The 17,283-nt window shown below is 55.6% G+C and overlaps 2 protein-coding genes across 4 annotated transcripts in view; one reads left to right on the plus strand and one right to left on the minus strand.

Annotated features, from left to right (window-relative positions):
• Window positions 1-53: 53 nt before the first annotated feature.
• Window positions 54-17,283, minus strand: part of ACSF2 (acyl-CoA synthetase family member 2) — a gene marked incomplete at both ends in the record, with an annotated part of 46,592 nt that continues 29,362 nt past the window's right edge. Inside the window, 15 exons of one of the 3 annotated variants that reach the window (XM_080712945.1) lie at window positions 54-104; window positions 691-759; window positions 936-1,046; window positions 1,134-1,275; window positions 2,388-2,539; window positions 3,894-4,001; window positions 10,846-10,922; window positions 11,848-11,939; window positions 12,220-12,377; window positions 12,504-12,599; window positions 13,162-13,327; window positions 13,460-13,578; window positions 14,080-14,109; window positions 14,391-14,504; window positions 15,513-15,708. In XM_080712945.1, the coding sequence (XP_080569071.1) occupies window positions 54-104; window positions 691-759; window positions 936-1,046; window positions 1,134-1,275; window positions 2,388-2,539; window positions 3,894-4,001; window positions 10,846-10,922; window positions 11,848-11,939; window positions 12,220-12,377; window positions 12,504-12,599; window positions 13,162-13,327; window positions 13,460-13,578; window positions 14,080-14,109; window positions 14,391-14,504; window positions 15,513-15,708 (1,681 nt within the window). Of the gene's footprint in view, window positions 105-690; window positions 760-935; window positions 1,047-1,133; window positions 1,276-2,387; window positions 2,540-3,893; window positions 4,002-10,845; window positions 10,923-11,847; window positions 11,940-12,219; window positions 12,378-12,503; window positions 12,600-13,161; window positions 13,328-13,459; window positions 13,579-14,079; window positions 14,134-14,375; window positions 14,505-15,512; window positions 15,709-17,283 lie in introns of all 3 variants that reach the window. The other 2 variants (XM_080712944.1, XM_080712946.1) reach the window with 2 other exon arrangements.
• Window positions 6,619-9,974, plus strand: CHAD (chondroadherin; the record flags this gene model as incomplete). The annotated part of the gene is made up of 3 exons (XM_080712947.1): window positions 6,619-7,392; window positions 9,425-9,588; window positions 9,833-9,974. The coding sequence occupies 3 exons, from the start codon at window positions 6,619-6,621 to the stop codon at window positions 9,972-9,974; spliced, it is 1,080 nt and encodes a 359-aa protein (XP_080569073.1).

Raw genomic sequence — 17,283 nt, forward strand, 5'->3', positions numbered from 1 at the left:
AGCCTGGGGGAGAGGCTGGGGCGGGCCAGGGAGGACACCCCTGACCCCTTCATTCACAGCTTCAGATGCCTTTCCATCTGCTCTCGGAGTTTGTATTTCTGGATCTAGAGGAAAGAGAAAGGAGAGAGAGTCAGGCAGGGTTCACCACAGTTTGCCTGGGACTAAGGGGTTTCCCAGGCATGTGTGTGCGTGCGTCCATGTGTCCCTGGGGATTGAACCCACAGGCTTGGCTTTCTGGACTTCTGAACTGTACCCTCAGCCTTTTAACTCGTGTGTGTGTGTGTGTGTGTGTGTGTGTGTGTGTGTGTGTGTGAGTGAGACTGGGGATGGAACCCAGGGGCATTCTACTTCTGAGCTACATTCTACTTCTGAGCCATACCCCCAGCCCTATTTTTTGAAACAGGGTTTTGCTAAGTCGATGAGTCTCACTATTGCTGAGGCTGTCCTCGAACTTGCAGTCCCCCTGTCTCAGCCTTCCAGGTATTGGGATGACAAGCATGCGCCACCCTATCTGGCTTAACTTTTTAATTTTGAAGCAGGGTCTCACTAGGTTGCTCAGAGTCTCACTTATGTGGGCTTGTTAGCACTAAAATCCAATGGTCTGGGGCAAACCAGAATGAGGAGACTATACTATCCATTGCCAAGGGAGGCAAAGGCTGGGCCCTAGGCTGCCCGCCCCACTTTACGAACCTTTCCTGAGATGGTGAGGGGGTACTCTCTGACGAACACGACGTAGCGGGGGATCTTGAAGTGGGAGATCTGCGGAGCAGAGAGGTGCGTCGTGAGGCTAGGCAAGGTCACCGGGCTAGGGTCGGGCCAGAGGACAGGCGTGGTTTGAGAGCCGAGTCCATCCAGGCAGGGCCCCCCGCCCCTGGATGGATTCGGGGAGAGACAGGTGAGTGCATGAGTCCCATCAGCAGAGGAGAGGGTCCCACCTTCCCTTTGCAGAAAGCTTTGATGTCCTTCTCTGTGGTGGTCTCCCCACTCTTCAACCGGATGCACGCACAAATTTCCTCTCCCATCCGGGGGTCCTTCACTCCCACCACCTTTCAGGGTCAGAGACAAATACCAGACATCATCGTCTTCCTATGTGTTTCCTGCTCCTCGGGTCTCACCCTGGCTGTGCGCCTCACCTGAACTTCCTGCACCTGTGGGTGTGTGTGAAAGAAGTCCTCCAGCTCCGCCGGGTAGATGTTCTCACCCCCGCGGATGATCATGTCCTTGGAGCGGCCCACGATCTTGCAGAAGCCCTGCTCATCCATGGTGGCGATGTCTCTGTGGGGAAAGGCCAGGGATGGCCGCTCACCTCTGTTGTATGCGGCTGGCCCATTCACTTACTTGTCCATCAAACAGCTACTGAGTACCTGGCTACGTGTCCCCCACTGTTCTAGACACGGGGAGACACAGCAGGAGTAGGACATACTTCCTGGAACTTACAGTCTAGGCAGGAAGGCAGAGCGAAACAGTAAACCATATCTGTGAATATGCTTTTCATGGCTGGTTTCCTTTCACCCATTCAGATCTTAGCGTAAATTTTTCCAGGGGCCTGGTCTGGCCACCTTGTCTAAGAAAGCTTCTCTCCCCATCACAGCACAGCTATTTTTTCTTCTATAATCCCATTTAATTTTTTTTTTATGTGGTACTGGGGATTGAGCCTATGGAGATTGGACCTCTGAGCTACACCTTCATTCTTTTTTATTTTTTATTTTTATTTATTTATTTTGTGGTACTGGGGATGGAACCCAGGGGCATTGTACCTCCGAGCTACACTCCCAGCCCTACTTTTTATAATTCCTTTTTATGTTTGAAACAGGGTCTCTGAGTAGCTGAGGCTCCTGTCTCCGCTTCCCGAATGCTGGGATTACAAGCATGTGCCACCACGCCCGGCCCCTTATTATTTTTGAAATAGGATCTTGCTAAATTACTGTGCCCTGGCCTTGAACCTGCAATCCTCCTGTCTCAGCCTCCCAAGTACTGGGATGACAGGCGTGTGCCACCATGCCCAACCTCATTTAATTTTTACAATATCCAATTTCATCTGTGTCCCTCCACCAGACACGTGGGACAAAAGAGCAGGGTCCTTCTCACCCCGCTTTGCACTTGGCCAACAGCCCTGAACAGGGCTGGCACTTCGGAAGTGCGTGCTAAGAACATGCTGAGCTAACCAACGAGCGACAGATCCCAGATATTGGAAGTGTGGGTACAGCACGCTGTCCTGGTGTCTTATTGCCACACTGGGGCCTGACGACCCACGCTGCACACATTCAGGAAGGTGAGTATCCAGATGGGGGGGCCCTCTTGACCCTCCTGTCCTCCCATAGTTCCCAGCTCAGCCCCAGAACCCCCAGCCTCCCCTCAGGAGCCAGAGCCCCGTCCTGGCTTCTCACCCTGTCCGGTACCACTTGTCCTGCCCGACTGCTTCGAAGGTCTTCTGAGGCTCGTCCCAGTAGCCCTGCATGACGCAGTACCCTCGGATGCACAGTTCTCCGGGCTTGTTCAGCTCTGCCAGCTCCCCAGTATCCACGTTCACGATCCGGGCCTGGGACAAGTCACCTAGTGTCAGGTTGGGGGACTCCGTGTGTGTGTGTGTGTGTGTGTGTGTGTTGGTGAGGATTGAACCCAGGGACCTTTTACCTCCAAGCCATAGTCCCAGCCCTATTTTACTTTTTATTTGGAAACAGAGTGCCCCTAAGTGGTTGGGAGCCTTGCTAAGCTGCTGAGGCTGGCTTCAAGCCTGTGATCCTCCTATGTCAGACTCCCAAACACTGGGATTACAGGTGTGAGCCGCCATGGCTCCTCCTCCTGCCCTCTCACTCTAAGATGCAGCCTTCAGGAAATGAGGGGTGGGGTGGGGTTGCCTTCTGACCACCCAATAATGATGGCTCCTCACTCTGCCCATTCCAGATCAGGGAAGGGAAAGGAAGGCCAGTCGAGACCCATCATGAGCCAAAAACCTGAGCTGGGCATAAAAGAACAACTGAGGCCCAGGTCAGAGCTTCAGATGGAATGGGGCAGGCAGGGAAGGAGGCCTGTGGAGGGCCGGGCCAGCTGAGGAAGAATAAACTATGCAGAAGGGAAGGGAGTCTCCTCCGGCTTCCTGCTAAGCACCAAATAAAGAAGCCAAAGAGGGTGGCGTGGCACTGCCATGTGAACAGGAGAGGCAGAATCTGGAATCCTGGTAGAGAAAGGAGCCACAGCCATCACGCCAAGGGAAGCCAAGTCTCCGCTTACTTCAGTGTCTGCACCTGGGATGGGGTGGGGGAGAATTATGCCTATACGTTTACTCTCCGCAGGGTGTCAGTGAGGCTGTGAGAGACATGGGAGGGGGCGCACATCTCTGCACACTCATCCCATGAGGGACTGCTCCAAGGGAGACCGCCCCCAGAGAAGCAGCTATATGAGCCCCTGGCAGTAACCCTCCAAGAGGCAGGAAAACCAGGGGTGGGAATTTGAGACTGAGATGTGCTCTGGGGCAGCCTTTCAGCTGCAGGGGACAGGCTGCCTGGGAAACTGTTTACACCCAGCCAAAAGAGGAACTCTGCTGAAACCAGAGGCAGGGGGCCTTTGGGGAAGAAAACAGTGTAGGAAAAATCTCTGTGCTCTGACTCCTCTTTGAGGCTACCCTGGCTGCCCTGAAACAGACAGTGCGATTGGCAAAAACACACCTCAGACAGGAAGGGAGGCTGTGGAGAGGTTCAGCTGGCCACTCTCCCAGCCCGTTCCTTTCAAGCTTCAGCCCACAGGGCTCTCCAGCCAGGCCCAGCGAGACCCTGCGGCTGGACTGGCAGGAGGCTCCTGGCCCCTCCCAGGAGCTATTTGGATCTCTAAGGGGAAGCCACAAATGTCCCCAAGTGGTGGAAGGTGAGGGCTGGGGGTCTTGGTGAGGGGCTCACCTCCGTGTGAGGCATAATTCTGCCCACACTTTCAGCCTTCTGTTCCACGGTGTCCTCAGGGAAGTTCATGAAGGTCACAGGACTGTTCTCTGTGGTTCCATAAACAACCTAGAGGGGCCAGAGAGAGCGTTCAGGGGAAGCTCAGTGACTGCGGGGCGACGGGCAGGCGACTCTGGGCAGCTGTCAGTGGGACTTCAGATGTCACTGGTAGGGGGCAGGGGGAGAAGTGCTGATCTCTGCAGTAGGGCCCCCAGATCTGAAATAACATTGACAGCAGGAAGCTATTCCCTCCTCACCAGAGCTCTCAGTGTCTGGAGCAGCCACGTCTGTCTGTGGCTCCTGGCACCACCAGTACCCCAGGCTTCTCCCCCACACCCCATCCTTAGCCCCACCTTCTTGATTTCAGCTCACAACATCCTCTGTCTCTTCCTTCCAAGCCAAAGGCCCCATAAACTTGATGAGAAAGCCAGCCTGCCTCAGCCAGCTGGGAGGGGCAGACACAACCTGCCCCCCCAAAAAAAATCCTGGGACAAGTACCTGGCCTTGGGGTGGGTGCCCCCAAGCTCTAGAGAACTTCCTCTAAGTTTATTTTCATCAAAATAAAAATACAGCCAGAGCAGGGATTTAAAATGCCTGCGGCACACACATTCCCTCCCCGCTGACTTCCAGTGGTCAGAATGTCCTGAGCATCAGAGAAACCCAAAGCCAGCCTAAATGCCACTGGAGAAAGTTCTAGGCTACCCGCTGCAATATAATACTAGATCCACCAGTGCTTCCCAATGCCCCTGTATCAGCTGGCCTGGCTCCCACACAATTGGGGTCTAGTTCTTTCCCTCCTTCCCCCAGATGGACAATGATCCCTGCCAGGCAGCCGAGAGCTCACCCTGGGGCCAGAGCTGTGACTTGCCCGCTCACCCTCCCTGTCCACAGGAATCTGGACACCATGGTTTGCAAACGAGGACACAGAGACCTTGCCCGCTGGGGCAGGGCTACCCACAACCTAGCATGTCTGGCAGCCTGGGCTGGCCAGTGCTGGTCCCTGGTAGCCAGGACCTCCCCCCTGACCCCATCCTCACAGTCCTGGGGCCACTGGCCAGATGTGGCCTCTGCCAAGTACACCTTGGCGCCACTCGGCTGCCACCAAGAGCCCCTCAGGAGTGGAGCCTGACCACCAGGGTGTGGATGAGGTTTTTTTGTTTTTGGTACTAGAGATTGAACCCAGGGGCATTCTACCTCTGAGCTACACCCCCAACCTTATTGTGTGTGTGTGTGTGTGTGTGTGTGTGTGTGTGTGTGTGTGTGTGTGTGTTACTGGGGGTGGAACCCAGGGGCTTTCTATCTCTGAGCTACAATCCCATACCTATTTTTTTTTTTTTTTTTTTTTTTTTTTGCGGGTCTGGGGATGGAACCCAGGGGCATTTGACCTCCGAGCTACACCCCCTGCCCTATTTTTTATTCTTTATTTTGAAACCGGGTCTCACTGAGTTGCAGAGGGCCTCACTAAGTAGCTGAGACTGTCCATGAACCGCGATCCTCCAGGTCTCAGCCTCCCAAATGCTGGGATTACAAGCGTGTGCCACCATGCCCGGCTACCTATTTTTTATTTTATTTGGAAACAGGGTCTCACTAAGTTGCTGGTAGCCTCACTAAGTAGCTGCGGCTGGCTTCGAGCCTGTGCCATCCTCCTGTCTCAGCCTCCCGAGCGCTGGGATTACAAGCATGCGCCACCACCGCCGGCTCCCAACCCTATTTTTTATTCTTTATTTTGAAACAGGGTCTTACTGAGTTCTGGAGGGCAAGAACCTGCGATCCTCCTGTCTTGGCCTCCCAAGTACTGGGATTACAAGTGTGCCCCACCATGGCCAGCAGAAGGGGGTGTTTGGGGGAGATTAAGGAGAGTGGTGTGACAGTGCCTTTCCAGACCTCCAGGCGTGTTTGCTAGTTCTGCAGGCCACGCCCCACTCTTAGTTCCCACTTATTGCTTAGCCTTCAGGGAGCGGGGGTACACGGGACAGAATCGTAAGCCCAGGACTAGGAGAGAGGGATGAGGACAGACAGCCCACGGGTGAGGAAGGAGCTCCCTTCTCCCTTAGGGTGGGCTCTGGAGTCTTGCCAGAAGGGAGAGCCCAACGCCAGAGTCGCTCTCACGCTCCTCTGGCGCCGCACAAGAGCCCCATTAAAGCGCCGCCGGCTGGCAGACGGCAGTGAGATGCATCCGGCCGCCACTCTTCCTCCCTCCCAGGGATGGGGCACCCGGCCGAGTGTATATGGGGTGGAGGGGTGGAGCGTGGAGTCTCAAACTTGAGCAAATAAATAAGTTCAGGGAACGCCTCCCTCCGGTGCAAATTTGGGGCTCTAGATGCACCCATTGCCCCGACCCTCAAAAAAAAAAAAAAAAAAAACACAGAGAAAGGAGATAGGGAGAGAGTCAAGACTGCATCTGAGAGTAGGAAGCAGGGGCCGAGGCTTGGGGATACAGGCTGGGACCCCCATGCATGGTCACCAGTTGTGGGAAGACACACTCGCTCTCCGGACCCCTCGCATCTCTGGGCGCGAGGGAGTTAAGTCCACTGGCCTCGACGCTCCACGTAGTTGCTGGCTCCGGTTGCTGGCTGCGGTCAGGGCCACCGTATAAATAGGGCAGGAGACCCAAGCGCCCGGGACTCACCGCTGCCCGCGCCCGGCCACCGCTGCTGGCCCCGGCCCGGCTCCCGACCACCTGGCAATGGCCCGCGCGATGCTCTTACTCAGCTTCGGCCTCCTGGCCGGCCTGCTGCCGGCGCTGGCTGCCTGTCCTCAGAACTGCCACTGCCACGGCGACCTGCAGCACGTTATCTGCGACAAGGTGGGGCTGCAGAAGATCCCCAAGGTGTCGGAGAAGACCAAGCTGCTCAACCTACAGCGCAACAACTTCCCCGTGCTGGCCGCCAACTCGTTTCGGGCCATGCCCAACCTGGTGTCCCTGCACCTGCAGCACTGTCAGATCCGAGAGGTGGCCGCCGGCGCCTTCCGCGGCCTCAAGCAGCTCATCTACCTGTACCTGTCCCACAACGACATCCGCGTGCTGCGTGCCGGCGCCTTCGACGATCTGACTGAACTCACCTACCTCTACCTGGACCACAACAAGGTGACTGAGCTGCCCCGGGGGCTGTTGTCCCCTCTGGTCAACCTCTTCATCCTGCAGCTCAACAATAACAAGATCCGAGAGCTGCGCCCAGGCGCCTTCCAGGGCACCAAGGACCTCCGCTGGCTCTTCCTGTCGGAAAACGCGCTCAGTTCGCTGCAGCCTGGCGCCCTGGACGATGTGGAGAACCTCGCCAAGTTCCACCTGGACAGGAACCAGCTGTCCAGCTACCCATCCGCTGCCCTGAGCAAGCTGCGTGTGGTGGAGGAGCTGAAGCTGTCCCACAACCCCCTCAAGAGCATCCCCGACCACGCCTTCCAGTCCTTCGGCAGATACCTGGAGACCCTCTGGCTGGACAACACCAACCTGGAGAAGGTGAGTGCCTGGCTCAGAGTCTGCCCTGCCTCCTTCTTCCCTTCCTGGAGGCTGCTGGGCACCAGCCCCTTCCCCCAATTCCCTGATCTATCTTCCAAGGCAAGGAGCTCTGCCGCCCCTCTCCCTCACCTCATCCCCCCCGCCCCCACCCAGTCTGCCTGCCTGTCTCAGCCCCGGGTTTAGTAGGGACCCAAGATTCCTACTAAAAGAGCAAGGGCTGCCACAGCTCCACAAATGGCCTCTTAGGAGACATCTCCAGGGTTCCCAAACTCCTGCTGTGAGCAGCGCCCACCTCTTCCTGTTGGGCCTTGCCCCCCTTTATGGGCCCCCACCCCTGCAGTCTGCAGTAAACCTACCGTGCCATAAAGGAAGGTTTGTTTATTGAGGAGCTTTCCAGGGTTGCTGGGTAAATCAGGCCCACAAAGAGACCCTGTTCCTGGTGGGGGTTGGCCTATGTGCTAAGGTGGAATGGGGGGCTGGGGAGGGATGGGGGAGCAAATATCTGAGATCTCTGCCACACCCCATGGAGGCCCTGGATGCTCTGTCTTCAAAGGACTCCCATCCACACGGACCACACAGCCCACTGCATTCTCAAGTCCCTTTCTTCCCTCCCTCCTTCCCTCCCTCCCTCCCTCCCTCCCTCCCTCCCTTCCTTCCTTTTTCTTTCTTTTTTGTTTTTAACCAGAGAGTGAACCCAGAGGTGTTCAGTCCTCTGATCTACATCCCTAGTCTTTTTAATATTTTATTTTCAAATAGTCTTGCTAAGCTGCCGAGGCTGGCCTCAAACCTTCAATCTTCCTGTCTCAGTCTCCCAAGTCCTGGGATTACAGACATGGGCCACTGCACCGGCTCCTCAGGTCCCTTTCAACTGAATGGGGCAGTCAAGGCTTGGGGACCAAAGACGCCCTCCAGGCTGCAGGCAGGGGCGCCTGGGCTCTGTGAAGGAGCAGAGGCAAGTGCCCCATTGTGGACCCTTGACACAAGACCCCAGGGGTCCCCCACCAGGAAGACTGTGTAGACTTCACCATCCCCCAGACTCCTGGCTGCCCACTGCTATGGGAAACCAGACCCATCTCCTGTCTGCATTCTCACTTGGTCGGTTCTGCCCTGGGATGCTCAGACTGGCCAGGGAGGGCAGAATCCCTTCCTTGGGACTGGAAAATCATCCTGGGGCAGAGACTTCAACCAAGAGTTTTGGGTGGGGAGCAAGACAAGGTAAAGGATCGTCTGGTTACTAGAGAATGCCACATCCCAACCTAGCTTGCAGAATAGGGCACAGGCGTGGGGATGAGGGCAGAATCATACCTGGACAGCAGCCAACCTTTGTCTGGGTGGAGGGAGCCTGTGGGGACCTGCCCTTCCTCAGCCAGGCCTGCCCCAACTGAAGGTGGACGTCCCTGTGGCCCACCAGAGCCAAGGTGGTCTTTTGGTAAGCAGTGTAGCAGCGTATCAGGGGCTTATTTGGGGCACGGGAGGCCAGACAGGAAGAGTGGCGTCTGGTGCCGAGATGTGGGCACCAATGAAACATTTCCTCTGGAGCCGTCCAACTGGCCAAAGTCTCCACCAAGGTGGCTCCACAAATAGTGCCTGGCAGGCAGGCGGGGAACAGCGAGGATAGAGCGGGGGAAGCCCGGGCCCACTGCCCACCCCACCGAACACTGACCAGGTTCACCGTGTGCCAGCCTGGGCTTCTGGGGCCAAGCTCTGGCGGCCTCCCCGGGCCCGGTATTTGCACAGTGAGTGCGGTGCCCAGGGGAGGGGTGTGGTCCCACGGCTGCTATTTACTTGCTAGTGTGACTCTGGCCAAAGGAAGGAACTTTTCCCCTTTTGCCATCTGCATATTAGAAACATCTTCCATCCCCAAAGGGGCCATGGGGATTACCTCATCCAGACAATTCAGTCACTCTGCTCTAAAAACTGCACCACCTCAAGGTGCCAGGAAAGGACCTTGCTTCTCTGGAGGGATAGGACAGGGAGAGGCTGGACACCGAAGTTGGAGCGCTCACCCCGCCCACCCTGCCTCCCTCCCCAGTTCGCCGAAGGTGCCTTCCTGGGTGTGACCACGCTAAAAAACGTCCATCTGGAGAACAACCGCCTGCACCAGCTGCCCTCCGACTTCCCCTTTGACAATCTGGAGACCCTCACCCTTGCCAACAACCCCTGGAAGTGTACCTGCCAGCTCCGGGGCCTTCGGCGGTAAGAATTCCCCCATTACCCCCAGAACTCCTCCTCGCTTGATGGAGTAAAGACACAGTGGTCCAGCACTAAGACGTCCTGGCTACCTAATTGGCATGGGACCCGGGAAGTCTCAGTCTCCCCATTTGTAAAATGAAGATGATAGCTCCAGATAATCCCAAGGTCAAATCCCTCCTGGCTCAATAGCTCCATCTGGCATTCCCACACGTCTCCCTTGACCCTCACAATTTTCTGTCTTCTCCAGGTGGCTGGAAGCCAAGGCTTCTCGCCCCGATGCCACCTGCGCCTCACCTGCCAAGTTCAAGGGCCAGCATATCCGTGACACAGACGCCCTCCGCAGCTGCAAGTCCCCTACCAAGAGGTCCAAGAAAGCAGGCCGCCATTAAACAGGTGGGGTTTGAGCAGGCAGGCCGCCCTTTGTCTTCTTCAGAGATTCCACCAAGTAGGCTGGTATCTCCCAGGATACCTGTGCCACTAAGATGGTGGGCAGACCCTCCATTTTTACAGGAAGAGGAGGGGAGAACTGGAGACCTCCTCTAAGGGAGGAACGGATACTGCCCAGGACTCCCACTGGAGGGACTGGGCTGCTGGAGTCCTAACGCCGACCCTTGCCCTCCCATAGGTGCTGACCCAGCCAGTCCTGGTGACTGGCCTCTGCCTTCTACTGGAGAGACTACTGACCTTCCCACCGCTGCCCACAGCCCTGCCGATGCACAGAGCTGCCCCCCACCTAGACGCGTCCTGGCAGGGGGCCTGGGCCACTCCACTGCCCACCCGGCCCCACCCATTGTGCTGTGGCTGGCACTTCTGCGTCCATCAGAACCAGAATGGGGTGGTCATCAGGATGGCCACCAGCCCAGAATCGTCCTTCTCTGCTCCCTCTTTCCCTGCCATTTGGAAAGACACATCGGACCCTTGCCATGCCCGGTACTTCCAGAAGGGTTCTCAGGCCCATACCCCAATTCTGCCGGCCCCCGCCTGCCAGGACACCCTTGCAGGACACCAGTGCTTTGCCGCATGTCCTCTCATGCTGCGTTTCTGCCCCAGATTCCTATAAATATAAATTTATGTGTGAATACTCTTCACTCCCCATCACCTATCTCCACACCTTGCCAGGTGCTGAGGATGTCGGACTGTCGTTTCCCCCGTCTGCTTTCTGGAGAGAGGACTGGTCTCAGGGTCTCCTTTGGCGATCCCCAGGCCAGACCTGCCCCCCACACGCACACACACACAGCCCCGGCTCCCGCCACCACTCACCACAAGCTCCCTCATATTCATCTTGGTGATGAGGGCTCGGATCAGCTCTGGGGGTGCAGGGGACCCGGCGATCACACCTGGATCAGAGACAGGCTGACACAGCTCCACCTCCCCCAGGCCCGGTGGAACCCTTCCACCTACTGCTCATTTGAGCAGAACATTCCCTTCTCTCCCCTGGCCCCGACTTCAGCCTGGTGTCAAGGAACACTGGAGATCTACATCCTTCCTACCCACATTTGTCTGTCTGTCTGTCTGTCTTCCTGTCTATCTATCTATCTATCTATCTATCTATCTATCTATCTAGATATGGTACTGGGGATGGAACCCAGGGGCATTTTACCTCCAAGCTACACCCTCAGCCCTATTTTATTCGTTTATTCTTGAAACAGAGTCTCAGTCGCAGCCTCACTAAATTGCTGGCTGAGGTTGGCCTTTGAACCTGGGATCCTCCTGTCTCAACCTCCCAAGTTTTTACATTTTTCTTTCTCTTTTTGGTATTAGAGATTGAACCCAGGAGCATTCTATCCCCAGCCCTATTTTACTATATTTATTTATTTATTTATTTATTTTGCGGGTCTGGGGATGGAACCCAGGGGCATTCTACCTCCAAGCTATACCCCCTGCCCTATTTTTTTATTCTTTATTTTGAAACAGGGTCTCACTGAGTTGCAGAGGGCCTCACTAAGTAGCTGAGGCTGTCCGCGAACCGCGATCCTCCAGTCTCAGCCTCCCGGATGCTGGGATTACAAGCGTGCGCCACCACACCTGGCTCTACTATTTATTTTAAAATAGGATCTCACTAGGCTGCTGAGACTGGCCTCGAACCTGCGATCTTCCTATCTCAGTCTCCCAACTACTGAGGCATGTGCCATCACGCCTGGCTCCCACCCATGTTTCTAAAGTACCCTTCCTGTCCGCTAAACAAAAGACTGGCTCACCCTGGCCAGTCCTGGGGGGAAGCAGCCCCCTCCCCATGCCTAGCCATCCTCTGCCTCACCCCACCTCCACGAATGGATGAGAAGTCATAACTGGAGAAGCCTGGCTGGTTCAGAATGTCCACGAACATCGTTGGGGTGCCATACAGGGAGCTGCCTCTGTGTAGAAAGAGGCAGGTCTCAAAATTAGGCTTGAAAGTGGAAGGGAATTCCCTCTTCTCCCCCATCCACCACAGACCTGTAGCAAGGGCGTGGGCAAAGCTGTGGGAACGGGTAGGGAAAGCTCAAGGCAGGAAGAAGTCCTTTCCTGGGAGCCCCTTCCCCTCCCGGGTCTCCTGGCTGGAGGGAGGAGGCATCTTGGGAAGGGGTCAGCGCTCAGGAGTGAGGACTGGGGAGAGGGTCTCATCAGCCCACAGGTCGCCTGTCCACCAGTGCCTACTTCTCTCTGCTGATGGCTTCTAGTGCCTTCTTGCCACTGAAGCTTGGAGAAGACAGGAGGAGGGTGGCACCGTGCAGCATAGACACCATTGTGCCCCCCACGGAGCCCAGGCAGTGGTACAGGGGGCTGGGCAGGATCACCCGCAACTCCTCTGGTGTCTAAAGATGAAGATAGGAGACCCGGTCTATCATGGAACCAGCTCCTCCCGCCAGCAGGGGGAGCCCAGCACGCCGCCCGGCCTTCCCCGCAGCCAGTAAGCGGACCCTGGCCCAGCACCGCCTCACCTTCTTGTGCATCTTCAGGCGCCGGCCTATCAGATTAGAGTTGTTCACTATGTTATAGTGGGAGAGGGTGGCCCCCTTGGGGCTGCCTGTGGTCCCCTGAGAAGACAGGCAGGCGACAGCTTGGTCTCCCTCTCCCCATCTCCTTCCTACCCTCAGACACTGTCCAGTAGAGCACAGGACTCTGAGTGAGGGGCCCAGGATGGCTGCCCCAGATCCTTCAGTCCATGCACCACACACTGTGCAGGGCCACATGCTGGGATCCAGAAATGAGAAAGCAAAGGTCTTGGTTCTCTTGCTGCCCTGGAAGGCGGCTCAGGGAACTCTGCCATCTGCTAGCTGCATGGGCTTAGGGAAATGCCCTCTCTGGGCCTCAGATTTTCCTCAGCTACAGCAGGGGGTAGGCTCTACCAGCTCGGACACTCTGAGCCCTGTGTATGGGGGCAGGGGGTGCAGTGAATCTGCACTGCACTCAGAGCAAGAGGACCCAGAGGGTGGTATGACAGGAATACGGGCTGCTGACTGCCTAAGGCACAGAGAGTGGCTGGGGGCCAGTGTTGGGAGAGTGCGTGCCTCCTCCACTGTGTCCCCATCCCTGGGGCAGGGTCACCGGGGACGGGCTGCTTCAGCTAGGCTTGGGGCCTGGGGACCTCTATCCTACCGAGGTGAATTGGATGTTGATGGGGTCATGGCAGGACAGAAACTTCTGGGTGTGCCGGAGATGGGCCAGACACTGTTCTGAGCTACCAGCTGTGACCACATCGTCCAGCAGCAGTGTCCCCGGCAGAGGTTCGTCCACTAAGATGACCGTGGTCAGATCTGGAAGTCTGGGGGATAAGGAGGTTGGTGAGAAGGAGGGACCGAGGAGGGCTCTGGGAGACACCCCTGCCCAGGGCCTGGTAAGGGGTGAGGGAGCAGGGTATGCCGCGTGGTATTTCCCAAACCCAGGACACACCTACCTCTGACTCTTTAAGGCCCCTGGCTGGGCCTTTTCAATCTCTGGACAGATCTGCTTCAGGATGTCATAGTATTGCTGGGTCTTGAATTGCTTGGGGAACACCAGGGCTTTGCAGCCCACCTGTGGAAGGGTGTCCCCCACCTGTGTCAGCAGAAAGCCCTAGATGGAGGCTCTCAGAGAGGCATCACTAATTAGCTGCTGTCTCTTCTACACATTCATCGCTACCCTGATATGCACACACACCCTGACACACACACACACACACACACACGCACGCACGCACGCACGCACACCACCTCCAATGCACTCACATACTCACTTGCACTCCACCCCCAAATACACATATAATTGGCCTTAAGACACAGGCACCATACATGTGAATGTACACACACACACTACCACCCTGACACACACGTGCTGCACACCCAACACCAACCTTGTGTCTGACCCACCGCCCTCTCCATGGAGTTGACGCTGCCTTCCAGCCACACACAGCCTGAGCAGGGACACACTCCAAGGGCACCCTCAGTGCATGCTCCCCTCACCCAGCCAGGGTCTGTGACAACCGGAAGCCCCTGAGCCAGGCGCTGGCAGCACCCCTCCCCCAGGAGCAGGTCCTACCTTTCTGAGGACAAACTCCAGTTCCATGGCCTGGTAGGCTGGGTTCACAGACACCTGGGGGGACAGTGAAGATACATCGTTGTCCTGGGAAAACACAGCACCCTCCCACTGCCCCTCTACTCTCAGAAAACAGCACTCTGTGCCTCCCAAGTCTCCTTAAGAGACTTAAGGTGGGCCCAGAGAGAAAGATGAGTCTTGAAGCCAGCGGCCAGGCACTGATTTCATTCTGGGGCTGAGCAGCCAGGATGACACCGCCCCTCACAGTACCCCACTGTGCCAGGCAAACACCTCCTCACCAGAACGATGCCCGCCTGGGCGGTGGCCAACTGCATGAGCACCCACGCATAGGAGTTGGGTCCCCACATGCCCAGCCGGTCACCCTTTCTGAGGCCAATGCTCAAGAGACCAGAAGCAGCTTTATCCACCTGGTGTAAACAGACAGGGCACAAATGTGAGATGGGGCAAGCAGGAAGGGACCCACGAGTCCCACCCTGAGCCCTTGTCCCAGGAACAGAATTACCAGGAACAAAGGGGCCAGAGATTCCCAGGCCCCAGTGGGCCTGCAGGAGAGCTGGGGGTGCACAGTTTCCAAAGGCTTCAGGAGCTACCAAGGCAGTAGGGACATCTAGGCTACCTCTGCTATTCTTTTGTGTGTATGGTACTAAGCATTGAATCCAGGGGCATTCTACCTTCAAGCGATGTCCCCAGCCCTTTTTACTAACTTATTTACTTTTTCATTTACTTTGTAGTAATGGGGATTGAACCCAGGGCCATTCTACTTCTGAGCTATGTCCTCAGCTCTATTTTATTTTTATTTTGAAACAGGTTCTTGCTAGGTCGCTAAGGCTGTCCTTGAACCTGCAGTCCTCCTGTCTCAGTCTCCCAAGTACTGAGATTACAAGCATGCACCACCACCTCCAGCTTGACTTTTTATTTTGAAACAAGGTCTCACTAAGTTCCTGAGGGTTGAGCCGGGCATGGTGGTGCAGGCTTGTAATCCTCGCTTTTGGGAGGCAGAGACAGGAGGATCGCGCAGGTTCAAAGCCAGCCGTGCTGGCTTAAGAGACTCTGTTTCCAAATAAAAAAGTATAAAATAGGTTTGGGAGTGTAGTCCGGAGGTAGAAGGGCTCCCATTAACCCTAGTACCACCAAAAAAAAAAAAAAAAAGTTCCTGAGGGTCTTGCTAAGTTTCTGGGGCTGGCCTCAAATCTGAGAACCTCCTGCCTCAACTGCCCAAGTACTGGGATTACAGGCATATACCACCATGCCCACCTCCACCCCTGGCAGTCTGTCTCTTTCTCCTGCCATCCCGTGGGTCCTCAGGCAACCCCAGCCACTGGCCCGTAGTCATGTGCCCACTCTCAGCATCACCCAGCCAGGGCAGCCTGGGAACTAGTACCTGCCCCATCTGAGGGTTCAAGGCCAAGACCCACCTCTTCCTTGAGCTGGGCAAAGGTCAGCCTGATGTTTTCATGGAGGACAACCAAGGCTTCTCGGTCAGGAAACCTCTGTGCTGTGGTATCCAGGCACCAACCCACAGTCTTGTTGATAAGAGGGAGATTGGTGTAGCCCTGGATGTAACTGAGGCCTCCGATTGGCAGGGGGGTGGTGTATTCCATGTCTCCAGAGCTGTGGGGAGAGGGTCACAGACTAGACTGTGCCAGGCTGGGCTTCCTTGCCACCAAGAACCTGGCACACCCAGCTGCCAGTCAGGTTGGTATTGAGACCTCCAAGTTTTCTCTGGATCTTTTGTAAGCCTAGAACACCTCCCGTGTGTGTGTGTGTGTGTGTGTGTGTGTGTGTGTGTGTGTGTGTGTGTGTGTGTGTGAGAGAGAGAGAGAGAGAGAGAGAGAGAGAGAGAGAGAGAGAGAGAGAAAGAGAGAGACAGAGACAGAGACAGACAGAGAGACTAGGGATTGAACTCAGGGTCATTCTACCCCCAGTCCTGTTTAATTTTTTATTTTTGAAACAGGGCCTCACTCATTTCTGAGGGTCTCCCTAATTGCCAAGACTGTCCTCGAAATTGTGACCCTCTGGTCTCTGTCTCCAAGGACGGGGATTATAGATAAGTGCCACCATGCCTGGCTTTCCTTGACTCTTTTCCAACCTCAGCACAACCCCATATCAGCAGGGTGGAGGCAAAGTTACCCCATACTGGGGACATGGGGTTCTCTTTCACCTTCCTGGGAGGATGAGGTGCCCCAGGAAAGCCTGAGGGGGCCCAAGTACACAGAGAGACAGATCTTACAAAGTGCCACTGCACCCCATCCCCTGCCTCCTGGAGAATGGAGGGGTCACTGGGGCCCTTCCTGAGGAACTGATGAAGATCATGCCTGGACCCAGAGCTGGAATCCAGAGCCTTAGGTGTCTGGGCTCCTTGGTGGGCCAGTTTCTCTTCTCTGGGCCTGAAGTTCAAAGACAAAATAGGCAAGGGGTTTGGGACGCAGGCGGCAGCCTGAGGAGAGGCAGCTGGAAGGCTCCTGTTACCCAACATTCTGGCCGGGTGCCAGGAGGCAAGATGCTAGGCGCCTGCAGACGCAGATGAAAGCTCCTGTGTTCCCCATGGCGCCTGGGCTCAGGCCCCGGCTCTCAGTGGTGTCTCAGCAGAGGTCACAGTGACGGGAAAAGAAAGGGAGCGTTTGGATCACTGCATGGTGATCTCAGGCACCACACAGCCACCAAGGAGAAGGCGCTGATGTCTGGGTAATAGGAGGTTCCCTACCAGCCACAGACGGACCGTCCCTGAAAAAGAAACTCCCATCTCCTCTACGGCAGAATCAGTGATAGGGGTTTCTGTGATACTCAGGAATATTATACAAATAAATAAATAAGCTGGGTGTGGTGGCAAACACTTGTAATCCTAATACTTATGAGGCTGAGACAGGAGGATTGCAGGCTTGAGACTAGTATACAGTAACTTGGTATGACCATATTTATTTAATTAATTAATTTATTTATATTTTTGGCACTGGGGATTGGACCTTAGAGGCATTCTACCTCTAAGCTACATCCCCAGCCCTATTTTATTTCTACTTACTTACTTACTTACTTATTTACTTGAAATAGGGTTTTATTCAGTTGATGAGAATCTCATTACTTGTCCAGTAAGCAGTGGTGTATACTTAGAATCCCAGTATTTAGAAGGCTGAGACATAAAGGGTCACAGGTTCAAGGCCAGCCTCAGCAAATTAGAAAGACCTTCAG

The sequence above is a fragment of the Muscardinus avellanarius genome, assembly GCF_963383645.1.
Source record: "Muscardinus avellanarius genome assembly, chromosome: 16".
Lineage (NCBI taxonomy): Eukaryota > Metazoa > Chordata > Mammalia > Rodentia > Gliridae > Muscardinus > Muscardinus avellanarius.